Source organism: Phyllostomus hastatus, unplaced genomic scaffold (genome assembly GCF_019186645.2).
Source record: "Phyllostomus hastatus isolate PE091 unplaced genomic scaffold, TTU_PhHast_1.1 phas_scaffold_114, whole genome shotgun sequence".
In the NCBI taxonomy this organism is placed as follows: Eukaryota; Metazoa; Chordata; class Mammalia; order Chiroptera; family Phyllostomidae; genus Phyllostomus; species Phyllostomus hastatus.
Window position 1 is genome coordinate 2,702,723 of NW_025334006.1, and position 25,789 is coordinate 2,728,511.

Here is a 25,789-nt window from a genome sequence, read left to right on the forward strand (position 1 = left end):
TTTTTAAAATTTATCAAACTGTAGAGTACTAAATTTCTAAAGAAATTCTGGATATCAGAGAACAGAACATATTTTGAGTAGTACTTCTAGCACTGTAATATTATGCATTAAAGTCTTATCAAACTTTCAGCATGAACCTTTTTGAAGTCAATGGTGGACACTCAGGCACGCGCACACACAACTTCCTCTGTTAAAAGTCTACCTAACATTTGAAGTCTGGACACATAAAATTAAAATATGTACAAAGAATTCTGGGGTTCTTTATCTCAAATGGAAAGTTTTCCTCCCAACAGTTTAGGAGATATGCCTAAATCTCCTAAGAGAGATAACTGATACAAATCATTACAGAGAACAGTTGGTAAAATACATGAGAGGAGAAGTAAGAATGTATGAGAAATGAAAAGAAGTTTTGGGCCAATCTGTTAACAATAAAATGTATTTCAGATCAAAGCTTTCAGTATGTATGAATAAGCTTTAAGACTGAATCAGATACAAGAAACTAACTACTGAAAAATGGTACAGAAACTAGATTCTCATAAATCAAGTTTCAGAAAAATCATTCCATTGTGTAAAAATGCACAAAATGACATTAATACTTACAGTTAGAGGAACTGGGTCTTGAAAAGCCAGGCTCATTTCATGGCAATAAAGAAATAAAAGTAGACGTTCACACTTCTAAGCAAAAAATAAAATAAAATGAAGTCACAGCTTATTTTTTATTACAATGTTGTGTGTCTCAAAGTACCTGAATAAAAATTAAAACCAGATGAATAGAAGAAAAGTACTAATACTTGGAATTTTTATCTCCTTCCCAATCACTTACTGAAATGTGCTGTTTGTCAGTCTGGGGTTTCTGTGCTGTGAGAGCAACCTTTGTAATTACAGGAACAAGAGACAGTGTCACTAGAAACCCGTCTGAAGCTCTTTAAAAATTAATCCCCAGTTATCTCTCCAATTTGGGTACTGAATTATTAGTAGTCAATAAAAAAAGAGATCCAAATACAGGGCCCTTTCCCTCCCTCTGATGGCACTTTGCTGCTTCTCTGCTTATGCACTCACCCCAGTAAACACCCTAGTGCTGGCAGTGCATGGTTGGGCCCCCTGTTTCATGTCAACTTTCATACTTACTGTTCTACTTAATAATTGAGCTAAGCAGCTTCTTTATTAATACAGAAATATTGATTCAGTAGGTTTAAATGTTAATTACAGTTAAACATTTTAGTTAGCTTTGAGGTATAAACCTAGTACCACTGGGTGAAAGAATGCAATTATTTCCAGGAAAAGTAAATAGAAAAACCCATCTGTCAACAAATTCTGAGGAAGAAAACCTATCTATAATATAAATAAAACAAAACAGAAATTTACTAAAGACAGACTAAATTTAAGAGTCCAGGCCACATAAAGGATATATATTCTAATTGTTCAAGTAAGGTATTTTAAGCTTCTACAAAATGCTACTACATACATAAGTAGTACTGTGATTTTTTTAAATTAAAAAAGTCTGCTTTTAAATATATTATTTAAGATTCTTACATTTTTGTGGAAATAAATACTAAAGAAAAAAGAAGTTGATATAGAATGATTGAATATACGCTCTGATGAAAAGCACACCTGAATTACAATAATGCGTCTAATGACAAAACCCCTGCTTAACAGTCTAGGTTGGAAAGGCTAAAAAACTTACCCTTCTATCTATTGGTGCTAATTTTCCAAGGCCTTCACTTTTCTTTTTTTCTGAGTTGTGACTGGGAGCATCACAATCATATTCAACTTCTGGTTTAGATAGGTCTCGGCAGAAAGTGCAAATCCACTCTCCACTGTTGGGGATAAAATATTTGAGTTCTTAATACATCATTTTTCTTTACACCATATCCCTTTTCTACCTCCTCCATGCCATCTATGATACACAATTATTTATCTGGCATGAATTTTAATCACTGAGAATTTACCATATAACTACTATGTACATGGCACCATGCTAAGAGAGCTGAACAGCAGAAATGCAATGCAGGGGCCTGAATGGTAAATATTAATCTAGCCAAGGAAGTGAGAAATACATATAAAAAATAAACACTTCAATAAACAGACACATTAATCTATGGCTGCTGTGATGCATAACTGGTGTTTTGCCCCAAATGATCGAAGAAAATGAAATGCTCTTACTACTATTATTGCACCTTCATTTGAAATTAAATTTTACACAGTATAGCCTTTGAAGAACTGGGAGATTAACTCAATGGCCATCATCATCTCAAAGGCACTGTGGGAACCGGGGATATCTGCAAACGTCAGTGCCTGCGAGCAAGATGCAACTGTGGCAGTGGTGCACAAGGACCACTGATCTCCATGGCAACCCCTCGTAATGATCCGAAGTTTATTATTTTTCTTTTCCAAACAGACTAGGTTTTGGAGAGAAGCACAAGGAATTGAAGGCAGGGTATGGGAAGGAAAGGTTTTATGTTATACTAATTGTCAAAAGTTTATTGCTATTATTGTTGACAGTGAAAGAATGTGGGAAAAAGGAGCAAGTAGTATCTTACCTTGGAAAATTTGCCAATGTGGGCACATGACAAGAAAGGTGGAATACTTTGGGACACTTCTCACAGCACAGGAGCTCCCCTCCGTTCTGACAAACTGCACACCAGTCCTCATTGGGGTCATCCTCTTTCCTTGCCTCTCCAACGTGAAGGGGTGACTTCTGGGAGGCATCCAGCCACTCAGACTTTCCGTTGGAGGTATTTTCCTGGTGAAGTCCAGGTTGATCTCCTGTGCTGTCAGGGGCATCTGACCTGGGCACAGACTCCTCGGAAGCAGAGCTCTGATTACTATTTAAGAGCAGGGAGGTGAGTATGCTCCTTGGGTAGTTGGTCTGCAACGGAAGGAAGCAAACGTATGTTTTCTTAAAACTGGCGTTCTCTATTAGCACTACTGCAGTTTCAGGCCAAAGGCTGCTCTCTCATGAGCACTGGTCACTCCAAAGGAGTCTGTGAACACGTGCGAGGACAGAATCGATTTACTGCTGACTGTGTTAGAGTCTCTAATGGTGCAGAAGACATGGACCTCTACTGAAAAACATCATTCAAACAGAGTATTATCAGTAAGGGGGTGTGTGGATAATAAAGGAAAAGTCTCTGAATTTGTTGCTGCTTACAGAAATGGGAGAATAGGTGGGTAGTGTAAAAGTAAACCATAGGAACTTAAAAGTACATTTTATTGGAACTGTTAATTCAAATTATACCTACGTACAAAGCAACTCTTCTGTAGATTTTTTTAAATCACTCACAGAGCCATTAATAACTTTAAGATGAATCAAAATTTTATGTTGGAGCCTAAGATGTTGAAAATTTCAGACGACTAAGTTGTTCTCATGACTAAGTCTCCGATGGTGTTATAAAATGCTTCTCAATGCTGTCAAAACATCTCTCTGCCCTTCCATACATACTCCTGTGGGGCCTCCTGTCCTCTGCCTCTCTCTGTGTGAGGTCCCATTTCTGGGCTCTTATGCTTTCCTCTTTCTTGGTCTACTCCATTTTTGATGAATCATATTTTCAAATATCTTCCTGAGAATAAGTACATGGAAATTAAATTTTTTGTGATACTGTGTGCATGACTGAAAATGTATATTTGATCTTTTCATGATTGTTAATTTTTTCACTTAATGTTCTGGTACTTGTTAGGTCCTTTCAGTTCAGATGCTCATGTCTTTCAGTTACATGAAGTTTCTTATATTAATTCTGTAGCAGTTACCTTCCATGTATTTTACTCTGTTCTCTTTCAAATGCCCAACACCCTCATTTGAACCTATGATTTTTGAAACTCTTCTCCCTGTTTTCCATCTATTTTTTTGTTTTAATTTACTGAGAGACTGTCCTCAAATAAGTCAACTATTCCCACTTTAAAAGGGATTTTTTTTTACCTCCTATGAGCTATGTAAAAGTTTTTCTGATCCTATCACCTGAAGAGGAATGATACTGCAATCATTAATATAATTACATTTTGAGGTCTAGATTCTTCGTCAGATTCTTGTTTCACTATAACAACAGGAAAATCATAATTTTCAGGTGGTCCACTGTTTTCTTGTTTTATTCGGATTGGCTCCAACATGACCACTGGGACTTTGTGTGTAGAATCAGCTCCTGCTGGTTTGCTGGAAGAGCCAGAGCTTTAAGTATAAAAAAGAAAGAAAAAAAAATGTAAGAATGCTACCTTAAGTATTTCAAAATAAAGTATAACAGTTTCAGAATAATGCCACATCTTTACAACAATGGGAACTGTGTTACGTCATTAATAAATGACACATAACTTAAATGCAACTGTTACATACACATTTTCTTACATATAAAAAATGTCTATATGTCAACCTATCTAAATAGTTACACTATACACCTGTAGATACTTAAATAAATTAACTATGCCTGAATTAAAATGCCTGAATTAAAAGAAAACTGTTTCAATATTCTGAGGCTCTAAAATTGGGCAGCCAGAGTTAGTATCTTAGAACTAGCATTTCTTTTTAGGCTTTACCATTTCCTTCTCTAGTCAGTGACAGAGAGCACTCTAGGCTCATGTTAACGATTTATTGTCAAGCAGTGAGAAGACAATTAACTAGGGACATAATTTATTGATATTCCAACATTGAAAAAAACATAGTGGGACAAAAAACTTTTACAGATAGCCACTGTTCTCGTGGGATTGAATCAAAACTTTCTTCAGAAAATGCTGCTTCCATATGATGAAAAAATAAGAACTGGGTTCACTCTCTAGGAGAAATTTGCAAGCATAGGGAGTAAATACACAAGCAAAGCAGTAAATTCAAATAGAATTTCAACAAATACAAATTTATTTTAAAGCAAAGTCAGCATTTGGTCATTAGAAAATTGAGAGAACATTGAACTTGTTAGAATAAAATTATTGTTCTTTTCCCTAAGTTTGCTTTTGTGTGTCTTCCCATACAGTTCAATGTATTCTGCCCTAACTTCACTTTTCCTTGCTATGTGATAAAAATAAAACATTTTATTTTCAACATATACACAAATATCTGTATCTTTAAAGATAAAATTATAATTTACCTAAACCATTAATTTACTAAATTAACATAATATATAATTATTAAATCATTTTAATTTAAAAGTCAAAAATTTAAAAATATTGCTCCAAGTATACTTACCAAAGCATTTGAGCACTGGGACAAAAGAAATTTAATGAGATTTTCTAGCTAGAGAACAAAATAAAATCAGCTTACCTTCCTCGGCTCCCAACACTGGAGGCACTAGGTGAACGTATTGGCGGGTGTACACTAGTCATAGTAACTGGTCCTGAAGAGAAGGAATCATACACATTCACGAAATGAATTAATAATTATGTATTTAATTCATATCAAATGTGCTCACTTAGTACTACATTGAAACTGGAACACATAATGAAAGTATATAAAACACTAAGTAGTTGCTTAACTCCTAGTCTGAGTCCCCGTATACTAGCAGGGCTGTTCAAAGCCAACACAACTGACATTTCGGGCCAGGTCATTCTTTGTTGTGGAGGGCTGTCTGCGCACTGTAGGATGTTTAGTGGCATCCCAGGCCCCCGCCAGTTATTAGCATCTCTCCAAACTTCCCACCCAGGGGTGTAACAATCAAATATGTTCCCAAACACTGACGCATGTCCCCTGTGTGAGAGTAACCAGAATAGGATCTCAGTGAGGACACTAGTGCCAGTGAAAGCTACAGAATACAATAAAAAGTGGTAGGGGCTGATATAAAAGCAGTCTAGGAAAGAAAGCAACACTGAAGCAAACGTTCTGCTAGGCACGCATATAAAGTTCTTTGTCTAGTGCCTGGCAAAGAGTCAGTACTGAATAAAGGCTACCGTTAGTCATACTGCCAACCTGGTTTCCGGAAGTGTTTCGTCAACATGTACTCTCCATGGCTACACGTTAGAGTATCTCACACGTTACATTCTCATCAATAAGTATTTTCATTCTTTACATCTTTGCTAATTCAACAGTTAGAAATATCTTGTTTTGATTTTTTTAAATGACCACTAGTAGTGCAACTAAACACCTCCTGCCCCCACCCAACCGGCCCCATTTTATTGGCTATGGGTATTTTCTTTCTAGGGAATTATCTGCTTGTGTCCTCAGTACTTTCCTTATTTATTTGAATTAACTTGTTATATAATTAAACAGCCTTTGCTCTATTTTGTCCATAACTTCCTTCCCATTTTTAAGTCTGTGTTTTAAATAACCATTTCCTTTTAAATTGTGTAATCTGCCTTATGTTTATGTGACTAGTGAATGACTTAAGAAAGTCTCCTCTTTCCTTATTTTGGTCTAAGATACCTATTTTGACAAGGTTGGTGAGAATAGTATTAGACTGCTTCCCTCTTGAAGGAAAGGAGTAGATATGTTAAAAATCCTTAAACACAAATACCAAGCAAACCACTAAAAGAGTGATTGGCACTGATAAATTATGACCTAGGCAAATTACATCCTGAAAGACACCACATCACAGGCAACTCGACTGGTCAAAGAGAGAAAAGCATAATACTAATTTCTTCCTGGGAGTACATAATGCCTATAAATAATGTTGAAATTGAAAAGGTACAGGGGTTTAACCTTTGATTTCCATTTTGAAAATACCATACATTAATTTTAAACAGGGCCAAATATGCAGACCCTTTTAAATCATCCAACAAAAAAGAGGGAGAATTTTTTTTTTTAAGTTATGACTTGAGGAAAAAACTAGAAACACACAAAATCCAAAGCAGCCCACTTTACCTGCAAGGCCTGGAGATGGCACTGATGAATTTGGAGACTGGACGGTTCTGTTTGAGGGTGGTCTTGGCTGGCCATGATCTACACTATTATCCTTCCTCGCAATATTGTCCAGCATAATTGTACTTGAACAGTCAATCTTATAAAAAAAAAAAAAGAAATCATTTCATGGTATCCAGACTTTACCAGTTGAAAGCTACTTTAAATTTATAAGAAAACTTTAATAGTTTCATTATCATCAAATAATAAAACATGCCAGTATCATATTTGAGAAGTTTTGATGCATACTGTCTCCATAAACAATCTTAAAAAGTTTTCACTCTTAATGTTCCATGTCAGTGAGTATACTAGGACACACTATTTCAGAAATCAGGAGCCAAGAGAAAGGAATATTGTGGGTCATTCACACCCATAAAATTAAAGCAAAAACATTTTTTAATACTTTATTTAAAAATAACTAAAAGTAGCCAATTTTTAAAAAAAGCCTTGGTGGGAAAAGTAGCACAGTTTCACTTTTTTTGCAAATCTCTTTAGCATCTTGCTTAGTAACAGCCAGCTGGATTTATTATATCTGCTTCTGCACTAAATGTTTTCTTTTAAATTTATTTATTTTCTAGAAAGAGATGAAGGTGGGGAGCAAGAGAGAGAGAGAAGCATCAATGTGTGGTTGGTTGCCTCTTGCACAGCACCCCAACCAGGAACCTGGCTTGCAACCCAAGCCATGTGCACTGACTGGGAATTGAACTGGCGACCTTTCAGTTCACCAGTTGGGCATTTAACCCCTCGTGCCACACCAGCCAGAGTACCAAATCTGTTTTGATGTGTGGTTTTGGTTGAAGAATATGAAGAACATCCGGCCTTACTCAGGGAGGACCTTGTAGAGCCTCTGAAAGGGTTGTAGAGACACCTGTGTCCTTGGCCCACACTTGAGAACTGAGGTTTTGGTATGCCCCAGATAAATGAAGCCAGTCCATACATAACACATTTCCAGAACGCCAACATCCCCTAAGTACACAACTACTGTCTGGCGGGACAAACTGATCCCTCATAGATTCTTGCTTTAATGTAATAGGCATACAAATAACACTTGTTTACTAATTGATTGCCAAGTTAAAATAATAAATTTCTATTAAACAAGACTTTAATGCTTTAGATGCAGATATTTTTCATGCTGATAAAAACCATTTATTTTCCAAGAATATCTTTGTGATTACAATCCAGTTCAATTCTCTAACATGGTTACAGCCTTTCTCAACCAGGATTCTACAAGAGAATTAGGTCCCACATTCCTAGAGCACCGACTGTATATAGCAAATTCACTTCTAGAATGGTGCTAGTTATGAACCATCCTTGGGAGGACTGAGAAAACAGCCACTGAAATCAGTTTCTTGTTCTGTGGTTCAGATGAGGAGCCTTGCTGGAAAAGGCTGGTGAACAAAGAGTCACTAGTATCTGAGGACACTAGAGGAAAGAGCAGGACAATTTTAATGTTCTGGATCATCTTGGGCAAGCAGGGAAGCACACATGGTCATTTATGTTTATTTAATATTTGTTTAGCAATACCTTGACGAATACTTTTCAGAGAATAAAAGAGTACTGAAAGCCCTGGCTTGTGTGGCTCAGTGGACTGAGTGCTGGCCTGGGAACCAAGGAGTTGCTGGTTCAATCCCCAGTCAGGGCACCGGGGAGTGGGGGATGCAGGAGAGACAACCACACTTTGATGTTCCCCTCTCTAAAAATAAATAAATCTTAAAAATAAATAAATAAATGAGTACTGAAACGATTGTATTTGATAGATCTCAATGTAAGAAAAGTTATTTACACTGTAGAGTAATCCTAAAAGCTAAAATAAAATAATGGGACAAAAAGTTTTCCTATATTTTACCTATGCATGAGAAATACATGTACTCTATTTAAAGTATAAACATTTATTTAAAAAACAAAATAACTCTGTTAAGGTTAATGATGCCACTATTAGAAAATATTAGTTGATTCAGTAACTTAAAGAACTAAATAAAGAAAAATTAAAAATTCTTTCACAATCTTACAAGATATTTCTTAAAAGTTTTTAATGTTTGTGTGTGTGATTATCTAACTGGAAGATAATAAAAAAGTAAAACAAGCATCAACTTAAGTATGGAGATCTGTGCATAGGATATTGTATTTTCTGCCTTTAGAAAGACTTTTTTAAAAAGTCATACTAACAAAGTTGGAATTTAGAGGGTAAATGTATTTCATTTAAATATAAATCAGAGGTAGCTTCTCACTGGTATGACATAACAGAAAATGTTTTCATTTCTATTATTAGACTTGTCTCCATCTCTTCTGATCTCTGTACTTCTAGCCTCCCTCTCTAAACTTATTCTTATATCACAACTCCAGCAGTTCAGCTTTCCGGTAACTCTTTCCCATGTCCTCACTTCCCTGCTTTCCCAACTTAGGACTCCATAATCCAACACCATTACCACCTATTTACAAACACCTTCAACTCCAGTGCCCTGCAGACATTCTGTAGTATGGTCAAGTGTCTACAATCTTTTCATTTTTCCTGTTATGATATTTCTAAAGGATACAAATAACTTCTAAAACACACACACAACCTATAATCCAACAAACCCACGCTTTCTACCAAATTCAAGTTCACATAAAATTTTCAAAATAGAGTCTTATCATGAATTTTGTGTATACTTACATCTGGAAGGGAAGGAAGATTATAAGAACCTCCCACTGGTGAGCTCAAATCAATCATAGGTGAGCCAAAAGCCTTCCCATCATATCCTGCTGCACTAGTAATGGTGGGACTGGAAGGAGTAGAGGACGTGCTATTGGCGGTCGATGGGGGAGCCTGCCCACTGCTGATCTGCCACTAGGGTAGAAAGAAGAAAGGCCGTCTATCAGTAGTCCTATCGCAAATGTTAACAGGCCCACCTAATCCCTGTTCCAGACACAAAACGAAGTAGAAGACACATCCTGCTATTTGAATTCAGTTGTAATTTCAATGGAGAGAGGAGAGGACACAGGTATACATAGCTATCATTAATCCTGTCCAAAAATGTAAAGCACTGATTTTTACCAGAAGACAATGGTTAATATGCGAGGTCTGTCCAGAGCAAGTCCAACCTTTGTTAATATAACGAGAATGGTTTGCACAACACTGATGTAACTTGGCAGCCAAGGAGAGAGGACTGGAATGCACATTTGTGAACAATGATGACTTCACTGTATGCATCAGTGGGGGTGGTAGACTCCGTTGAGTAAGCATGTATACCATGTGGCTGTCACATTCAAAATGATTTGAGTGAGTAGGGCAATGAATCTGCATCAAATTTTGCATTAAGCTTGAACATTCCTCCGTGGAAACTATTCAGATGATTCAGAAGGCTGCAGCTGTGGGCAACTGGTGACTAGGCGGCTTCATTACCACAATGCATCTGCTCATGCATCACATCTCCTGCAGAGTTTTTTGACAAAATGTCAAATCACCCAGGTGACTCAGCCCCCCAAATGCCCAGATTTGGCACCCTGTGACTTCTGGCTTTCCCCCAAACTAAAATCATCTTTGAAAGGGAAGAGATTTCAGACTGTTGATGAGATTCAGGCAAATATAATGGAGCAGCTGATGGTGATAGGGAGAATTGTGTGAGGTCCCAAGGTGCCTACTTTGAAGGGGAGTGAGGTGTCATTATCCTATGTACAGTGTTTCTTGTATCTTCTTCAATAAATGCCTCTATTTTTCAAATCGCATAGCTGGATAGCCATGTCTCACCATCTTTCTGGACAGACCTCGTACATCAGAAAATTACAGTATCAACCTTGGAAAGCTTATATATACTGGAAAAGAAATATAAACACATGTATAGCAACTTCAGGGTTAAGACGGAGGGATGAAAACATTCATTTTCATCTGTCCTTACCTGATAAAATAATATAGTTAAAAGGATTTCTACAAAGGCACTGACTCAAAAAGACAGAAAATATGAGCAGACAGAAAACACATTTTGGAAGCTAGAGACCAGGTGGACAAATTACTTAATTTGACAAAGCTGAAACCTAAGCTGGCAGTGGGGAAAACAGAGAAGCGGAACCCTTAAGAACCTGGGAACTAGAAGCACGAGAGGTGAGGTGAAGCTGGGGCTAAAACCAGAATGACATGTGGAGAGTCGCTGTTTAAGAAGTATTCAGTCTCATGGTCCTTTCCTATTACTCTACCTGTAGCTACTCCATGATCATGAGGACTTCCTCCACCTACACAGAAAGACTGGAAGTCTATTCTCCGAAACAGGTAAAATAGTGTCTTTAGACTAAAGGGCCCCAGACTCAGGGGAGGGGAGAAGTAATGCACGGGAAATGAAGGATCAGAAACCACACACGCACTGATTGCTGACCTTGCTGTCCACTCTGCTGATGGCTCTCTGCCTACCTTCATCCCCCAAACGGCTTTAACTAGGAGCCAGGGCCTGCATTTTAGGCAGAAGATGGAAAGATACTTAGGGAACTGGATCAGCATAAGAGGTAAAATCTAAACATGGTGAGACTAGGAATTCTCCCAATAAACACTGAGAGTAGACTTAATACAAGAGTGAAACCTAGATCTTCAAACATTAGTCCCAGACCCAAGCTTTCAGATTTTTTTCACTCATTTCTCATATATATGGACAGGTAATTAGACATCTACAAACATCTAAGGAAACTTTGCCATTCATGTTGGAGGCTGAGATAAATATATTGACTAAGTTAACACGAGGCATGCTTCAGTGTGCAGGGATGAGCCACGCCGCTGTCTCTGATCTACATCAAAACCTACATATATATAAAAAAGGCCTGATTGATGGATGGATGAAGGGGTATATAAATAGTAACTGAGAAGGCAAATAAAGCCATTCGTCCCCTATACAACAACTCTTTCAAATTGTTGTGTTGGAAAATTTTCATAATAAAATAATGGAGAAAAGAAGAGCAACTAAGAGTTATTTCAAGACTGTACAGGGGAAAAAGTTCCCAAACACAGTACCATTAATACATGGACTATATTATATGGAATGATAGTGTCTGAAACATCCTAATTTATATGCTCCACTGAAAAAACTATGTAAAGAAATATGAATGTCATCTTTATTAATGTGAATGTCCTAACCACATCCCTGCCCAATGCCCTTTCTTTGGACCCACTTCCTCCTTTGCACCCTAGAATAATCAGTTACAGTTGATGTATATCCTTTCAGTCTTTTCCTATGCATATGAGATTAAAACAAACAGGAAAATGAGATAATACCTCACAAAAATTTGGTAGCATGTTTCTTCCCATATAATATACTTAGGAGATCATATATAGATTACTGCATTTTCTTAATAGCTAAAAAGTACTCCTATTATACAAGTATACTATAATTAGTTAAAATAACCTACCTATTAAAACCAATTTTCCACTATATTTTCTCCTAGTTTGTTCATTTATTCATTCATGTTTAGAGTTTCGATGTAAGAGACATTCTTTGAGTATATGCCTACCCATTACAAATAATAAATGGGGAAGAGGAAAAGTAAAATTTGAGTGCACAGAATATGCTATGTGTTTTAATACACATTAGCACTAAGTGTCAGTGCAACTTTACAAAGTACTTATTTTACAGTTGGGGAAAATGAGATTTAAATTAGACTTGCAATGGTGAAAAAACTGAGGAAAATAAATAATGATGAAATAGAGACAGGTATGAATTTTACGCACATGCGGTGTGTAAATTTTTAAAGTAAAATTTTCAAATCATTTGGTTGAAATGAGTATCACACAATTGTGGAAATAGTATCATGGTCTTTATTCAGTCCTGGCAAAATAAACTGAAATTGATCCACAAGTGGTAAGCTGGAAGGACTGTTGACACAGTCCTTGGAGAAGACAAGGCATTGAGAGAACATTTACTTTTTCAAAAATAACGCAATACCTATAATATATTTTTAATTGAAGACATTAAGAATATAAATATTAAACCTTATCAGTTTTTTAAATGTAACCTTAAGTAATAAACTTTATCAGAAATGTATGCACTCCATATTAAAACCATCATACTAAGTTTGTTACCAGGAAGTCTCTTCGAAACACTTCAAGATTAACGTATTGTTCTCTTTTGCAGGAAGTAATCTGTATTTATTAGAATATTTCTGTTTTAGGAAATTTAATGTATTCTCCTAAAGGCTACATACATCACTATTGCAAAAACTGGTATCTATGACTCACTGATTATTATGGGCCTTGATGTATACAAAGTATATAAATCAAGTATATACTTTATAAAGTATATAAAGTATATAAAGTGGCTTGATTTCTTTTGTTAATCACAAAGCATCAAGATTCTCTTAGCTTTGTCTCTATAGGTCAGTCTGTAATAAATTTTGTAATTTACATTTATTAAAAATAGAAATCTTGTAAGACTTCTGGTCAAGATGGAGACACACCAAATGAGCTCTGCCTTCTTGCACAGAATTACAACTAGACCTCTAAACAATACCCAGAACCGTCAGAAAACCAAGCTGTATGGAAGTTTGACAACCAAGGATTTAAAGAAGCCACACTCATCCAGACAGGTAGGAGGGGCGGAGACGGGGTGTGGCAGGGAGAGGCAGTGGTGGAGGAACAGGTGGTCCCACATTCATGTGCGGTGGATAAAAATCGGGAGGAATACCTTGGGAGCGAGTGATCCCAGCCTCAGGGCAGACCGCAGAGCCAGGGTTCCAGCACCAGGAAGATATATCCCCGTAACTTCTGGCTGTAAAAACCAGCGATGGTTGGGCTGGTGGAAGAAACACTGGATTTTCAGGACACTTAAAGGGTCTGCATGGACTTAGAATGTACACAGACCCAGCCCCTCTGGGATTCAGCATCAGGGCAATAGCAGGAAGGGCACCAGTCACACACAGGGAGTAATGAAGTGGCTGGAAACAGGATGAGTTCGGGTAAACCTCCAGAAGCCAGGCAGCAGCACTGTCCCTCTCCACACCCTCCCCCCACACAGAGCCACAGTGCAGTGAAGCGGGTTGCCCCACCTTGGCGATTACCTAAGGCTCTGCCCCACACAATTTACAGGTGCCTTTTCTACAAGAGACCATACTACTAAGAGAGGGAGTCAAAGCAGCTCTACCTAATACACAGAAACAAAGACAAGGAGGCTGCCAAATTGAGGAGACAATCAAATATGACCCAAATGAAAGAACAGAACAAAACAACAGAAAAATAACTAAATGAAACAAAGAGAGCCAACATATCAGATGCAGAGTTCAAAACACTGGTGATCAGGATGCTCAAAAAACTCATTGAGTATGGCAACAACATAATAAAGACCTAAGAAGATATGAAGTTTACACTAAGTGAAATAAAGAAAAATCTGTAAGGAACCAACAGTGGAGGGCATGAAGGCAGGATTCAAATCAATGACTTGGAACATAAGGAAGAAATAAACATTCAACCACAACAGTAGGAGGGAAAAAGAATTTAAAAAAATGAGGATAGTATTAAGTGCCTCTGGGACATCTCCAAATGTACCAACATCTGAATCATAGGGGTGCCAGAAGGAGAAGAAGAAGAGCAATATAAATTGACAACTTATTTGAAAAAACAATGAAAAAAACAAACGAACAAACAAAAAAACCCCTTCCCTACTTTGGTGAAGGAAATAGACATGGAAGTCCAAAAAGCACAGAGAGACCCAAACAAATCAGACCCAAAGAGGACCACACCAAGACACATCGTAATTAAAATGCCAAAGGTTAAAGATAAAGAGAGAATTTTAAAAGCAGCAAGAGAAAAGATGAGTTACCTACAAGAGAGTTCCCATAAGACTGTCAGCTGATTTCTCAAAAGAAACTTTGTAGGATAGAAGTCACAGTCAAGAAGTATTCAAAGTGTTGAAAAACAAGGACCTACAACCAAGACAACTCCAACTGGCAAAGCTATCATTCAGAATTGAAGGTCAGATAAAGTGCTTCCCAGATAAGGTAAAGCTAAAGGAGTTCATCATCACCAAGCCATTATTACATGAAATGGTAAAGGTACTTATTTAAGAAGATCAAAACTATGAACATTAAAATGGCAAACAAATTCACAACTATCAACAACTGAATCTAAAAAACCCCCCAAAAACCAAAACCACAAAAAAACTAAGCAAACCTGAACAGGAAGAGAACCATAGATTTGGAGATCATTTGGAGGGTTATCAGCTGGGACAGGGACGGGGAGAATGGGGGAAAAGGTGCAAGGACTAAGCATAACTGGTAGGTACAAAACAGACCGGAGGATGTTAATAGTATAGGAAATGGAGAAGCCAAAGAACTTATATGCACAACCCATGGTTATGAACTAAGGTAGGGGGAATTGCTAGAGGGAATGGGGGTACCAGGTGGAATGGGGCAAGGGGGAAAAATTGGGACAACTGTAATAGCATAATCAATAAAATATATTTTTAAAAAATAGGAAAAAAATTAAAAAGCTTACTTTCTCTTCATAATGGTTACTTTATCTATACATTCAATATAATTTCAAGGTACAGAGAAGCAGAATAAACAACAGGTAAATAAGAACATATATACCTGTTTTATGGCTTGTTGAGCCAAGAAAGCCATCTGTAGGGGGTTGGGCTTTATTGCTTGTCGTGGCATACTCGGGGTTGGTGGATATCTCAGCTGTTGAGGATGAGGAGGAAGAACTGGTCCATTGGGTTTGGGATTGTGATTTTGAAAGTTTATCAAACGTGGAGGGGGTTGCTGAAAAAAAAAATTCAATTCAGTGACAATCATCTTCTGAAACACATATTAGAGAAAACTGTTTTTTAATGTTTACAAAAAGACAGCAACTCTGCCACAAATGAATCATTTATTAACACAACAAATGTACAGGGGAAGGAGGCAGTCTTCCAGAATATGGAGAAGCAATTCAAAGAAAAGGAGTTCTATTAAGAGCTTTGGTAGAGGGGGCTCCAGTTGTAAGCAGGTTATACCAGAACTGGACCTAGGCCATGTGGGAAAGCAGGGGAAGCCTGTCTGGTCCTCGATGATTACTCTTTTGCGAAGAACTGCCTTCTTCAAACCACCTAAATAATGTGGTGGTAAAATAATAATTGCCAACATTTACTAGCAGTCATTACATGCCAGGCACAGCTTGACATTCTTTACACGCGTTAACTCATTTAACCCTCACCACAGTCCCGGAGGCACGGAGAGTTTAAGTACCTTGTCAAAGATTAGCAAAGACAGCAAGGGATAGAGCTGGGACCTGAACTCAAGTACTCTGGCTCCAAGGGATGCGCGCTCAACCAGTAAGTCATTAATAATAAAAACAGTTGACATTAAATAACACTTAAAAATAAATGAGTTTTAGCTCTCACTGAGATTAAACTCCATGCCAGGCATTGTGATCAGCATTTTATATGTGTTACCTTATTATTTACCCTCTCTCATTTTACAAATGAGGACACTAAACACTGGAAAGCTTAGACAACCAGAAAAAAGCCACACAGCTAGTAAAAGGCAGCACTAAGGCTTTTCTCCAAATCTGGTGTGCGTATCATCACCAACATGTGTGCTAGGCTTTAGCTGGGGTTAAGACACTAATTACAGCTTAGAGGATGAGTTTCCGTAAACGAAAACAGATTTGAAAGGAAACCCTCTGAGGACAACTTTGGTTGGTTACAGGACAGGGAAAGCGCTGGGAAGGCAAGTTTATTTTGCTCATAAATGCTAGCCCTGTAAATTGAGACCAGCGTTCTAGAAAAAGGTAACCTTATATGTGAGTCTCATCTTGACTATACAATTCTCTTTATGTCTGGCAACTTACTTTCAGGCTATCCTGTTTATTTTTATGATCAACACTTCTTAGGGAGAGAACTATTAACTCCCACGTTCACAAGGGGACAATAAACGCGGAATTTATCAAGTTGTAGTAGCAACTTGGACACTGTGAAGGAAGATAGCTATGAAGTGTACAGCTCTATCTTCTTTTTTCTCACCCATTTTTGGAATTTATTTTCTTTTATTGGATAACATTGCTTCTTTCTCCCCTCGCTTACAAATTAGTTAGCACTGGGTTCAGCCTCAGTAACTTTTAAGAGTAGCCATGTAAGTATAGAACGAATGAAAAATATATTTAAATATTGTTTCAAGACCAAGGACAATTTTGTGGGAGAAGAATACAAAAAATATTAAAGAAAAATAGAGAAAATGTCAAACCTTTACAGAAGTAAAATGCCTGAATCAGTAACAATTGTTTTTGATTCTTCTACTAAGGTTTTGTGATTTGAAGGGTTTTATATCACAGAAACATGAACAGAAAATAGTTGGGGAATTACAGTGAAAAACTTCTAAGTTTATCTATAGTTATTTAAAAAGTGGAAAAGCATCCAAAATAATCATTAAGGGAGAACAGAGGTAGTCGTAGAAACTTCCGCTACCTACTATCGCACCCTCACCCAGATTCATGCTGATTCCGTCAGGAAGAGACACCTGATGCCACAGTAATGAACTCTGCGAGAGTGTGGGAACGGAGGCTGACCCTGTGGTCTCGTGAGATGTGGGGCGATTATTTTGTCTCTCCTAAACTGCTACCATTGATTGAGTTAATTTCTAACAACCCTGTGACAGTTGAAGCAACTTGAAAGAGTAAGATTAGGAACTAGTTATGAGCATAAAAATATAAAAAAAAAACAATGTTATTTTAATTAAATGGAGGCCATTAACTTGCAAGATACAGCAGGAAAAAAGGGAAGAATAGTGACTGACACATCATCATTATACCCATCTGCAGTCTAAGCACCTTCATTACCACCGTTTGGATTTCATTCTAGGTCAGTAGCTCCCAACTGTGTGAAACCATGAAGGATAGCAGATGTTCTCTAACAACCATTCACTGTTTAGGGAAATTAATGTGTGTGTCTCTGCATGTAAGTGTGTGTGTGTGTGTGTGTGTACACAAATATTTCCACAGCAGTAAATCTGGCTCAGGACTGAGAAATACTGCTGTGAGTTAGGTATAAATAAATAACATGTGACAGTGCTAACAAACGTAGATCTGTCCACTGGAGTATAACAGAGTACACTGCATACTGCTAAATAAACAGAGATACACATCTATCAAGTTTGTGCCATTCAGTCATGTAACTATGTACGCAACTTTCTTACCAGCCAGCTCTTGAACCATGCAGAGTACACACATGGTTAGTCTTCAGAGGAAGAAGAAATAGGGAACTATCGTGCAAGTGATTTTTAGAAGCCACCCTTTAAATTTACCTGACAGATGTAGAATACAATTTGAACACACCTACACAGCACACATAAACACCTGCTTATCGATGGTCAATTTTCCCGCACGTATAGGCAAATAAGCGGGTAGAAAACTAAGAATGCAGGGAAGCAGGGCAGTATAAAAATGAACAGAAGAGTGCGAATTGGTAAGTGGAAAATGTATGAGTGAATGGCAGAGCAGCTAAAAATGAAAGATAGGGGTGTGAAAGAAGCTTTAGGAGTCACTCAGAGTTAAGAGAAAAAAATAGTGTATGAGGTAATGACCAAAAGATGCAAAAATTACTTTATTTCTAAGTGAGAAAAATAGGTCGTATAAAAGAAATTGTATATTATATAGATTACATAGCAGTAAATCCTAGAGAGGAAAAATAAGATCAAAAGCCAATTTCTGAGATACACATGCTAAAGGCTGAGAGGTCACTTCTGTTTTGTCACTGCTTATACAAGTACCTATGGGAATGGAACCAAGTCACACAGTAGCTATTAACTGCCTCAGTTCCTCACTTCCTACTGAAAAGGCAATTTATCCTTTTTCAGTTAATAAACTATTAAGTAAAAATAACTTTACTACCTCTCAGACACTTAAGATAAATATTAATCATGCAAATTCTTAGCACTAGGCGCTCAGCAAGTACTTATTTTCTCCTCTTCACATTTATTCCAGAACTTTTGTTTTTGGCACTTATTGCAGTCTGTCTGCAATACATCACTGCAGTGTGCAGAGGTAGTAACAAAATTATTCACCAATTTTCTTAACAAAATTTCAACTTTGCCAGTTTCACTCCTGGTATCTAAAGTATACAATTCTTTTCCCATGGAACCCCCACGAAAGAAGTTATTTACTTCCTGTAAAATCCTGGGTTAAAACAAAGTTTGAGAGGAATAATCAATTGGTTATACTAATATTCCCCTGGATTTGACATGCCTTCCTAATCAAATTACTAGAAAGCCATAACCTCAAATACATTACCTCAGGCCTTCAAAGAAACAATTTAACAAAATCAAGATTGAAATATGCCCACAACTTTTATTCAGGGTTAAAATAAGAGTCTTATGAAGACAACTTCTGTGTTTTGTAAAATTGCTATAAAAATACTATTATGCCATTAATTACTTTTTAATAAAGACCCACATTCTACCTTCCTCTCAGTGCTAGTAAAATGTTTCTCTTCTAATTATCTGGCATGCGTCCTTTTTACCAAATAATGTAGATATTATTTCCACTTCTCTTTGCATAGGTTGACAAAAAGTTCTGAGATAAGTCTTGCTCTCAAACACTCTTATTAAAACCCATTCCATTTGATTTGTGTCATTTACTGTAAGTCAATTCAAATCCTTCTCAGAAATAGGAATATAAATTCATAAGCAAATATAACTAAAAGTAACATAATTTGCATGAATTAGACTTTGTATTCCTTACTAAACCTTTATTAAATCCAAGTAGGCCCACATCTCTACTGAGCAGGATGGTTAAAATACTTAACAAAGTATATAAATATTTTATCTTAAAAATTGGATTAAAAGTAAACAATATTTCATATTAGTGAAGATAAAGATGGTTCATGGAATATTTGCTCAGAAATGAAGTCTGAAAACGGTATTTTCTAATGAACCACATCTCTGCCCTTTTCTATTTCATTTTGCCCTAGTTTCTAAGACACAGTGTGGTTTTCTAAACACTGCATCCTCACATTGTCTATAATATTAAGTCAATGAAGAATAGATGAAAATAGATGTACCAGCTAAATAAACCACCAATTCTTTTTTTTGAGAAGGGCATTAACTCTAGGAGTTAAATCAGGGATCCTCAGTGCAATACATTTTCATTAAATTCATATCTTTAAATCACGGATGACGGAGGTTTTGGTTCTTTCAAGAGCTGAATACAATTGCACTATAATTATCTAAGTTAGGACAGGCCTGCTTCCAAATTTACCTGATGAGAGATGGAAGGTTGCTGGATGGGCCCCTGCATTCTAGGGTTTGGTAAACCCACAGGTGCTGGCCTCCGTTGCACCTGCTGCCTCTGAGCCATTACCTGTTGCTGCATATGCTGGAGTCGTAACTGAGCTAGGCTGATCTGGGTTGGAAACTTGGATAACTGGTTTGAAGATAAACCACCTTGTGGCTGTGAATTCTGTTCCACAACAGGATTCTGCTTAGGCATTTGTGGTTGACTCTCTTTATCTTCGATTACTAAAGAACCTAATTAAAGAGAAAAGGTTAAGTTCTAAAGTTTTTCTGATAGAGAAATACCACATTTTGTAAGGCCGTACCTCTTGCTGAACTTCCAAAGTGCCAAGGAACTTTTCAATCTCAAGAAACCTTTACATTCTTAAAAACAGAATGCCCCAAAGAGCTTTTGTTAATGGAGGTTCTATCAAAATTTACCATACTAGGAACTAAAAATGAGAATTAAAAAAAATTGTACTAGTTCACTTAAAAGTAATAAACCCATAATAACATACTTTTATGAAAAATAGCTTCCCACAAAAACTTAGTGAAGAGTGACATTGTTTTATATTTTGGAAATTCTCTTTAAATGTCTAACTTAATAGCTGAACTCTCATGTCTATTTCTGCATCATCTGTCCTAATATTTAGGTTGAAATACATGAAGAAAATTCAGCCACAAAGAGATATGTAGTTGGAAAAGGGAGGCCTCTTTAGTTCCCTGGAAGAGCTTTAGACTATATTAATTAAAACAAAACAAGCAAACCTGACACTGGTTCTAAAAACAATCCCACAAAGTATTTGATTTTTCAGTGTCAATATTTTGTAATCCCTCTAGTTCCTTACACCTTCACAGTGCATACTATGTCAGTTCTCGGATAGAGAATACTTTGAGTGGCTTACAGCTACAGTTGTAGAGTTTAAAGGTTCTGGTTTAAAGGTTCTAGAGTTTAAAGTCTCTAATAGGTCTGATCCAAGCATAAGGTAAATCTTAGTATTTCTGATAGTAGAGACTCAATTAAATGTTTTAAATTTACAAAGTACAGGCATCCTAAAAAATATGGTTATTACTCACTAAATATTTACTGTGTGTTAGGCACTGTGACAGCAGGTCTATGCATATTCCTGTTAAATTCCTTTTTGCAGATAAGGGATCTAAGGTTCAGAGAGACTGACATTAACTGAATATTCATATCAGTATTTTCCCCTTGCACTATGAAGCACACTTCTCAGAAGCCACGGATAAATAAGCTTGGGAAACTTGTCTCCTTGGAAGATTCAAAACGTAAATCTCATCGTAAATGACAATTTACAGAGCTATAAACGACAGGTCTGAGAAGTCCCACAGCAAAGGATATTATTTAACTTTATTATATAAGACTTTCACAAACAGGATCTGCTGTTTTTGTTTTTGCTGATGCTGACTTGCCTAAAGCCATATCCACTTACGTGTGTACAGTTACACATATATTTTTAATTTTACCTATGCCTGCATCTATACTGTAAGTGACATGCTTACTAGTAATACATCTCTACATAGATGACTACCTGTATGGATATATAACTTGCGATAGGTTCTCTGCAGAATTGAACATGGCCTGGTAGGACGAGAAAGGGTTAAGAGATAGTTACTATTAAGACGCTTCTTTTTAGTAATATAGGTGAGAGAGTGCGTGATTCCAGTTGCCTGCTATGAATCAATAAACATATGGCTGTGTGTACTTCTAAACTGAACTGCGTGGGTCACCTTAGCACTTTTTCATTAAGGGGTCACCCTATCACCATTCTTCATTCTTCCCTTGTATGGATGAGCTTTGTGTAAGCCTAGTTCCTCCTTTCCTGGTGTGTTCGGAGAGTACTGGCTCTCTTTCCTGCCCTTCCTTCCTTTCCTATCCTATCTAGAATCTGGCTTACAGAATGAGAGAGCAATCATCTTTGATAATTTTGAAACAAAGTTAATGAACCCAAATGCAGTTGATGAAGAATATTTAGGGAATTCTTAAATTTCTGTTTCTATAATTTCCCTGCACAAAAGAAAGAAAAGAGGCAAGAAAGTGAAGACTTTTTCTTCTGGCAAATAATGTAACCAGAAAGCTAAAGTAACAACTTCCTATTGAACTACCAGCAAGGATGTCTGAGCTCCTAATGTTCCTTTCTGATAAAATTCACTGCACTTTAGTATTTAAAATTTGGGCCCTTTTCTGTATGCATTTTTGGTTATACTTCCATTAGGAAATTGAAATATATACAGTTACTACATAAAAGGCAAAAGAAAAAAAATTAAAAGTTTCTCTTAGCAAGATAAAGCAAATAAAACAATATTGGATGTTTGATGACTGGGTTTAAAGAGAAGGTAAGCCAGCAATAGTATGAGAAATACTATTTTATTAGAAAATATTCTCAATATCAAAAATCCTATTATGAGATACAAGTCAAGAGTTTTATCAACCCATTCTGATAAAAAGTTCAAGCAAAGATTATATGAAAAACAGGACTCCTTAGTCCTGAGTCAACAGAGGATGTTCATATCACCCATATATTTACATGTGTTTATATGTATCCATGTGTCACATATATACACATATTATTAAAATACTAGCAAAAATTCCATGTCTTTCAAACAAAGTAATGAAAATACTTTGGGGGTAGAAGGAAATACATTTTCAATAACATATAATCATGAAGAGTTCCAGAAACAAAAGCCCTTGAGAAAAGGTACACAATGACCTACCTAAATTGATAATATTTTGAGCCCAGAAACTAGGATCACAGTGAAACTGGATGGTATTGTTGGTCACTGGGGAAGCATCACACCTTGCTCGAAGAAGGTGCCGTAAGCGGCATGTAATCTAGAAAAAAGGAGACAGTTAAACATCAATATCTTTATCAGGCAAATAATGTATTATATTCCCAGTAAATACACACACAAAAACATCTCTTGTATGTATGTCAACACAAAGTCAACAACAAAATATAAATTATAAAAAGTAGACATAGCCCTGGCTGGTGTGGCTCAGTGGATTGAGTTCCCACCTGCAAACCAAAGGGTTGCCAGTTCGATTCCCAGTCAGGACACATGCCTGGGTTGCAGGCCCTGGCTCCCAACAACCGCACACTGATGTTTTTCTCTCTTTCTCCCTCCCTTCCCTCTCTAAAAATATCTCTTTCTCCCTCTCTTCCCTCTCTAAAAATGAGTAAAGAAAGAAAGAAAGAAAAAAAAAAAAGATGAACTAAGAATTGCAAACCAAGATAAAAATTTCAGGCCAGCAAAGCATTTTTTAAAAAATCCTCACTTAAGGATATGTTTGTTGATACTGGGGGGCAGGGAGACAAAGGGAATGAGAAAGAGAGAAGAAGGAAAGAGAGAGAAAAAGAAACATCGACTGGTTGCCTCCAGTATGGCACTTGAAGTTGTCCCAGACATTCTTTACACACTATCTTCATTCTTTTGGATTCTATTTCCTTCTTGCTGTTCTGATTGTTCTTTTGCTTCCTTATGTTCCAAATCATTGATTTGATTCTTGGCTTCATCCACTTTATTGTTGATTCTCTGAAAATTGCTCTTTATTTTAATTAATGTATCCTTCATTCCTGACTGGATCTTTTTTATGTTGTTGAGGTTCTAAGTTCCCTGAGTATCCTTATAGCCAGTGCAGTTTGAACTCTGCATCTGATAGATTGCTTTTCTCCATTTTGTTTAGTTCTTTTTCTGGAGTTTTGATCGGTTCTTTCATTTGGGCCATGTTTCTTTGTCTCCTCACTTTGGCAGCCTCCCTGTGTTTGTTTCTATGTATTAGGTAGAGTTGCTATGTCTCACAGGATTGGTAAAGTGGCCTAATAGAGTAGGTGTGTTGTAGGGTCCAGTGGCACAGCCTCCCCTGTTACCCAAGCTGGGTACTAGAGGTGCGCCCACTGTGTGGGCTGTGTATACACGCCCATTGTAGTTGAGGCTTGATTACTGTTGGCACATCCAAAGTTAGCCACTGCTTGTGTTCTGTCCAGGGTCACACAGCATAAGCTACAAAGTTATCTGCAGATAGCTGCTACTTGCACTGGGCTTGGTGGTGTCCAGGTGAGGTCAAACTGTGAAGTAAGGCTGGCTGCTGCTAGTGCCAGGCCTGAGGCAACTTTGCAAGAGGTACAGGGCTCACTGAAGCCAGATGCTGCTTGTTTGAGAGAATTTAGGAAAACCTAAAGCATGGGCCAAGAAAAGCCATTCACATGGAAAAGCCATTGGAGTCAGCTTGGGTAGGCCCAAAAGTTGGATGGGACACAGCCTCAGGGAATTGCCAGGGTTGGGCAAACAGCGTGAGCCAGGTTGATGGAGTGTCAGATATAGTGCCCACCTGCCAGCTCTGTGGCTCTGTGATGGGAAGGCTCAGAAAAGGAACAGTGGCCTTTTCCAGCACTGCTGTCTAGGTGAAGCTGCCTGAGCTCTCACCCTGATGCCTGGCAATTCAGTTTCTCCCCGTATGTTTCTGGTGCCTTTCAATCCGCTGCCTCCATGCTGGAGCTCAGAGGAAGTGAGTCTGAGGCTGTTCATGGACCCTTTAAGAGGACCTGTCAGAGAATCCAGTAGTTTGTTTTCCACAGCCTCAATCCCTGCTGGTTTTTACCATCAGAAGTTATAGCAACTTCTCTTCATGACACTGGAATCCTGGGCTGGGGAGGCCTGGGATCCTTTGCTCCTAAGATATCCTTCCCAAATGTTACCCGATATATGTCATGTGGGACCAGCCCATTCCATGTCTCTGCCCCTCCTACCAGTCTCAATGTAGTTTCTTCTTTAATTCTGCAGTTGTAGGACTTCCATTCAGCTCAATTTCTGATGGTCCTGAATGACAGTTGTTCTATAGTTCAGTTGTAATTTTGGTGTGGTTGTGCAAGGAGGAGAGCAGTGTTTACCTAGGCAGCTATCTTGACTGGAAATACCACCTCTGTATTTTTTCAGCTATAATTAGAAATAGGTTGTTGGGAACCACCCTGACTGGCTCCAGAAGCTATAACCCCCACGAAGGCTAAGGCTGAGTAAAAAGACCTTGGGACCATAAGCCATTAAGGAAACAAAGCTTATTTTCCTGGCAGGGGCATTGCCTCTGCCCTCTCTACATTAACCTGCTTGGCCCTGAGCAGATGACCTATTAGCCAATGACAGGTAAGATTCCTCAAAGGAGGGATGACCTAAGACAGGCATGGTCATGAGGGGACTCTCAGGGAAGGACTTGGGGGCTATAGAAAAAGGAGGTGATGGACCCTTGCGCCTTGGCTTTGACATGGCTTGAATCCTCATTCTGTCTGCAAGAAGTCTCCTAATCTCTTGGCTGCCTTACTTCCCCTGCCTGATTTAAGCCTGAAACAATGACAGAGGGTGGTGCAGCCCTGTGCTGGAAAGGGCAGGTTCCCTGGAGCAACCAGGGCTAAGAAAGAATATGTAAAATCCTGTCAAACCCTCTTTGCTAATACCCTCAATTTAAATGATAAAGGTCCAAGCATGAAATGAGTTTGTTTCCCCAAAGTTGTATGGCCCTTTAGCTATCTGACTCTGACTCAAAATAAGCCCTCAGAGTTCTTTGAATGTTATCTATTGTTTGATCCTTACTGCCTGACAGTGACTGATGAGCTTTACCTATACACCCTGTATTCCTATGCAAATAAAACCAATAAAAGCCCATTGAGGAACAGGCTCCTGGCCCTTCTCCTTTGAGAGATCGGCCACCTTTCCTCCCCAAGCAGATCATGACTTGGTAGACTTATTCTCACCTGTAGCTGCCGGTGGAGCACC

General features: G+C 37.7%; 1 protein-coding gene across 2 annotated transcripts in view; it reads right to left on the reverse strand.

Moving 5' to 3' along the window:
• Positions 1–25,789, reverse strand: part of TRIM24 (tripartite motif containing 24) — a 109,518-nt gene that overhangs the window by 5,498 nt on the left and 78,231 nt on the right. Inside the window, exons 8-17 of one of the 2 annotated variants that reach the window (XM_045855656.1) lie at positions 22,739–22,856; positions 20,094–20,260; positions 15,350–15,523; positions 9,465–9,638; positions 6,776–6,911; positions 5,243–5,315; positions 3,994–4,162; positions 2,541–2,869; positions 1,685–1,817; positions 601–675 (exon numbers count right to left, since the gene is read on the reverse strand). In XM_045855656.1, coding sequence (XP_045711612.1) covers positions 601–675; positions 1,685–1,817; positions 2,541–2,869; positions 3,994–4,162; positions 5,243–5,315; positions 6,776–6,911; positions 9,465–9,638; positions 15,350–15,523; positions 20,094–20,260; positions 22,739–22,856 — 1,548 coding nt within the window. Of the gene's footprint in view, positions 1–600; positions 676–1,684; positions 1,818–2,540; positions 2,870–3,993; positions 4,163–5,242; positions 5,316–6,775; positions 6,912–9,464; positions 9,639–15,349; positions 15,524–19,991; positions 20,261–22,738; positions 22,857–25,789 lie in introns of both variants that reach the window. The other variant, XM_045855655.1, reaches the window with a different exon arrangement.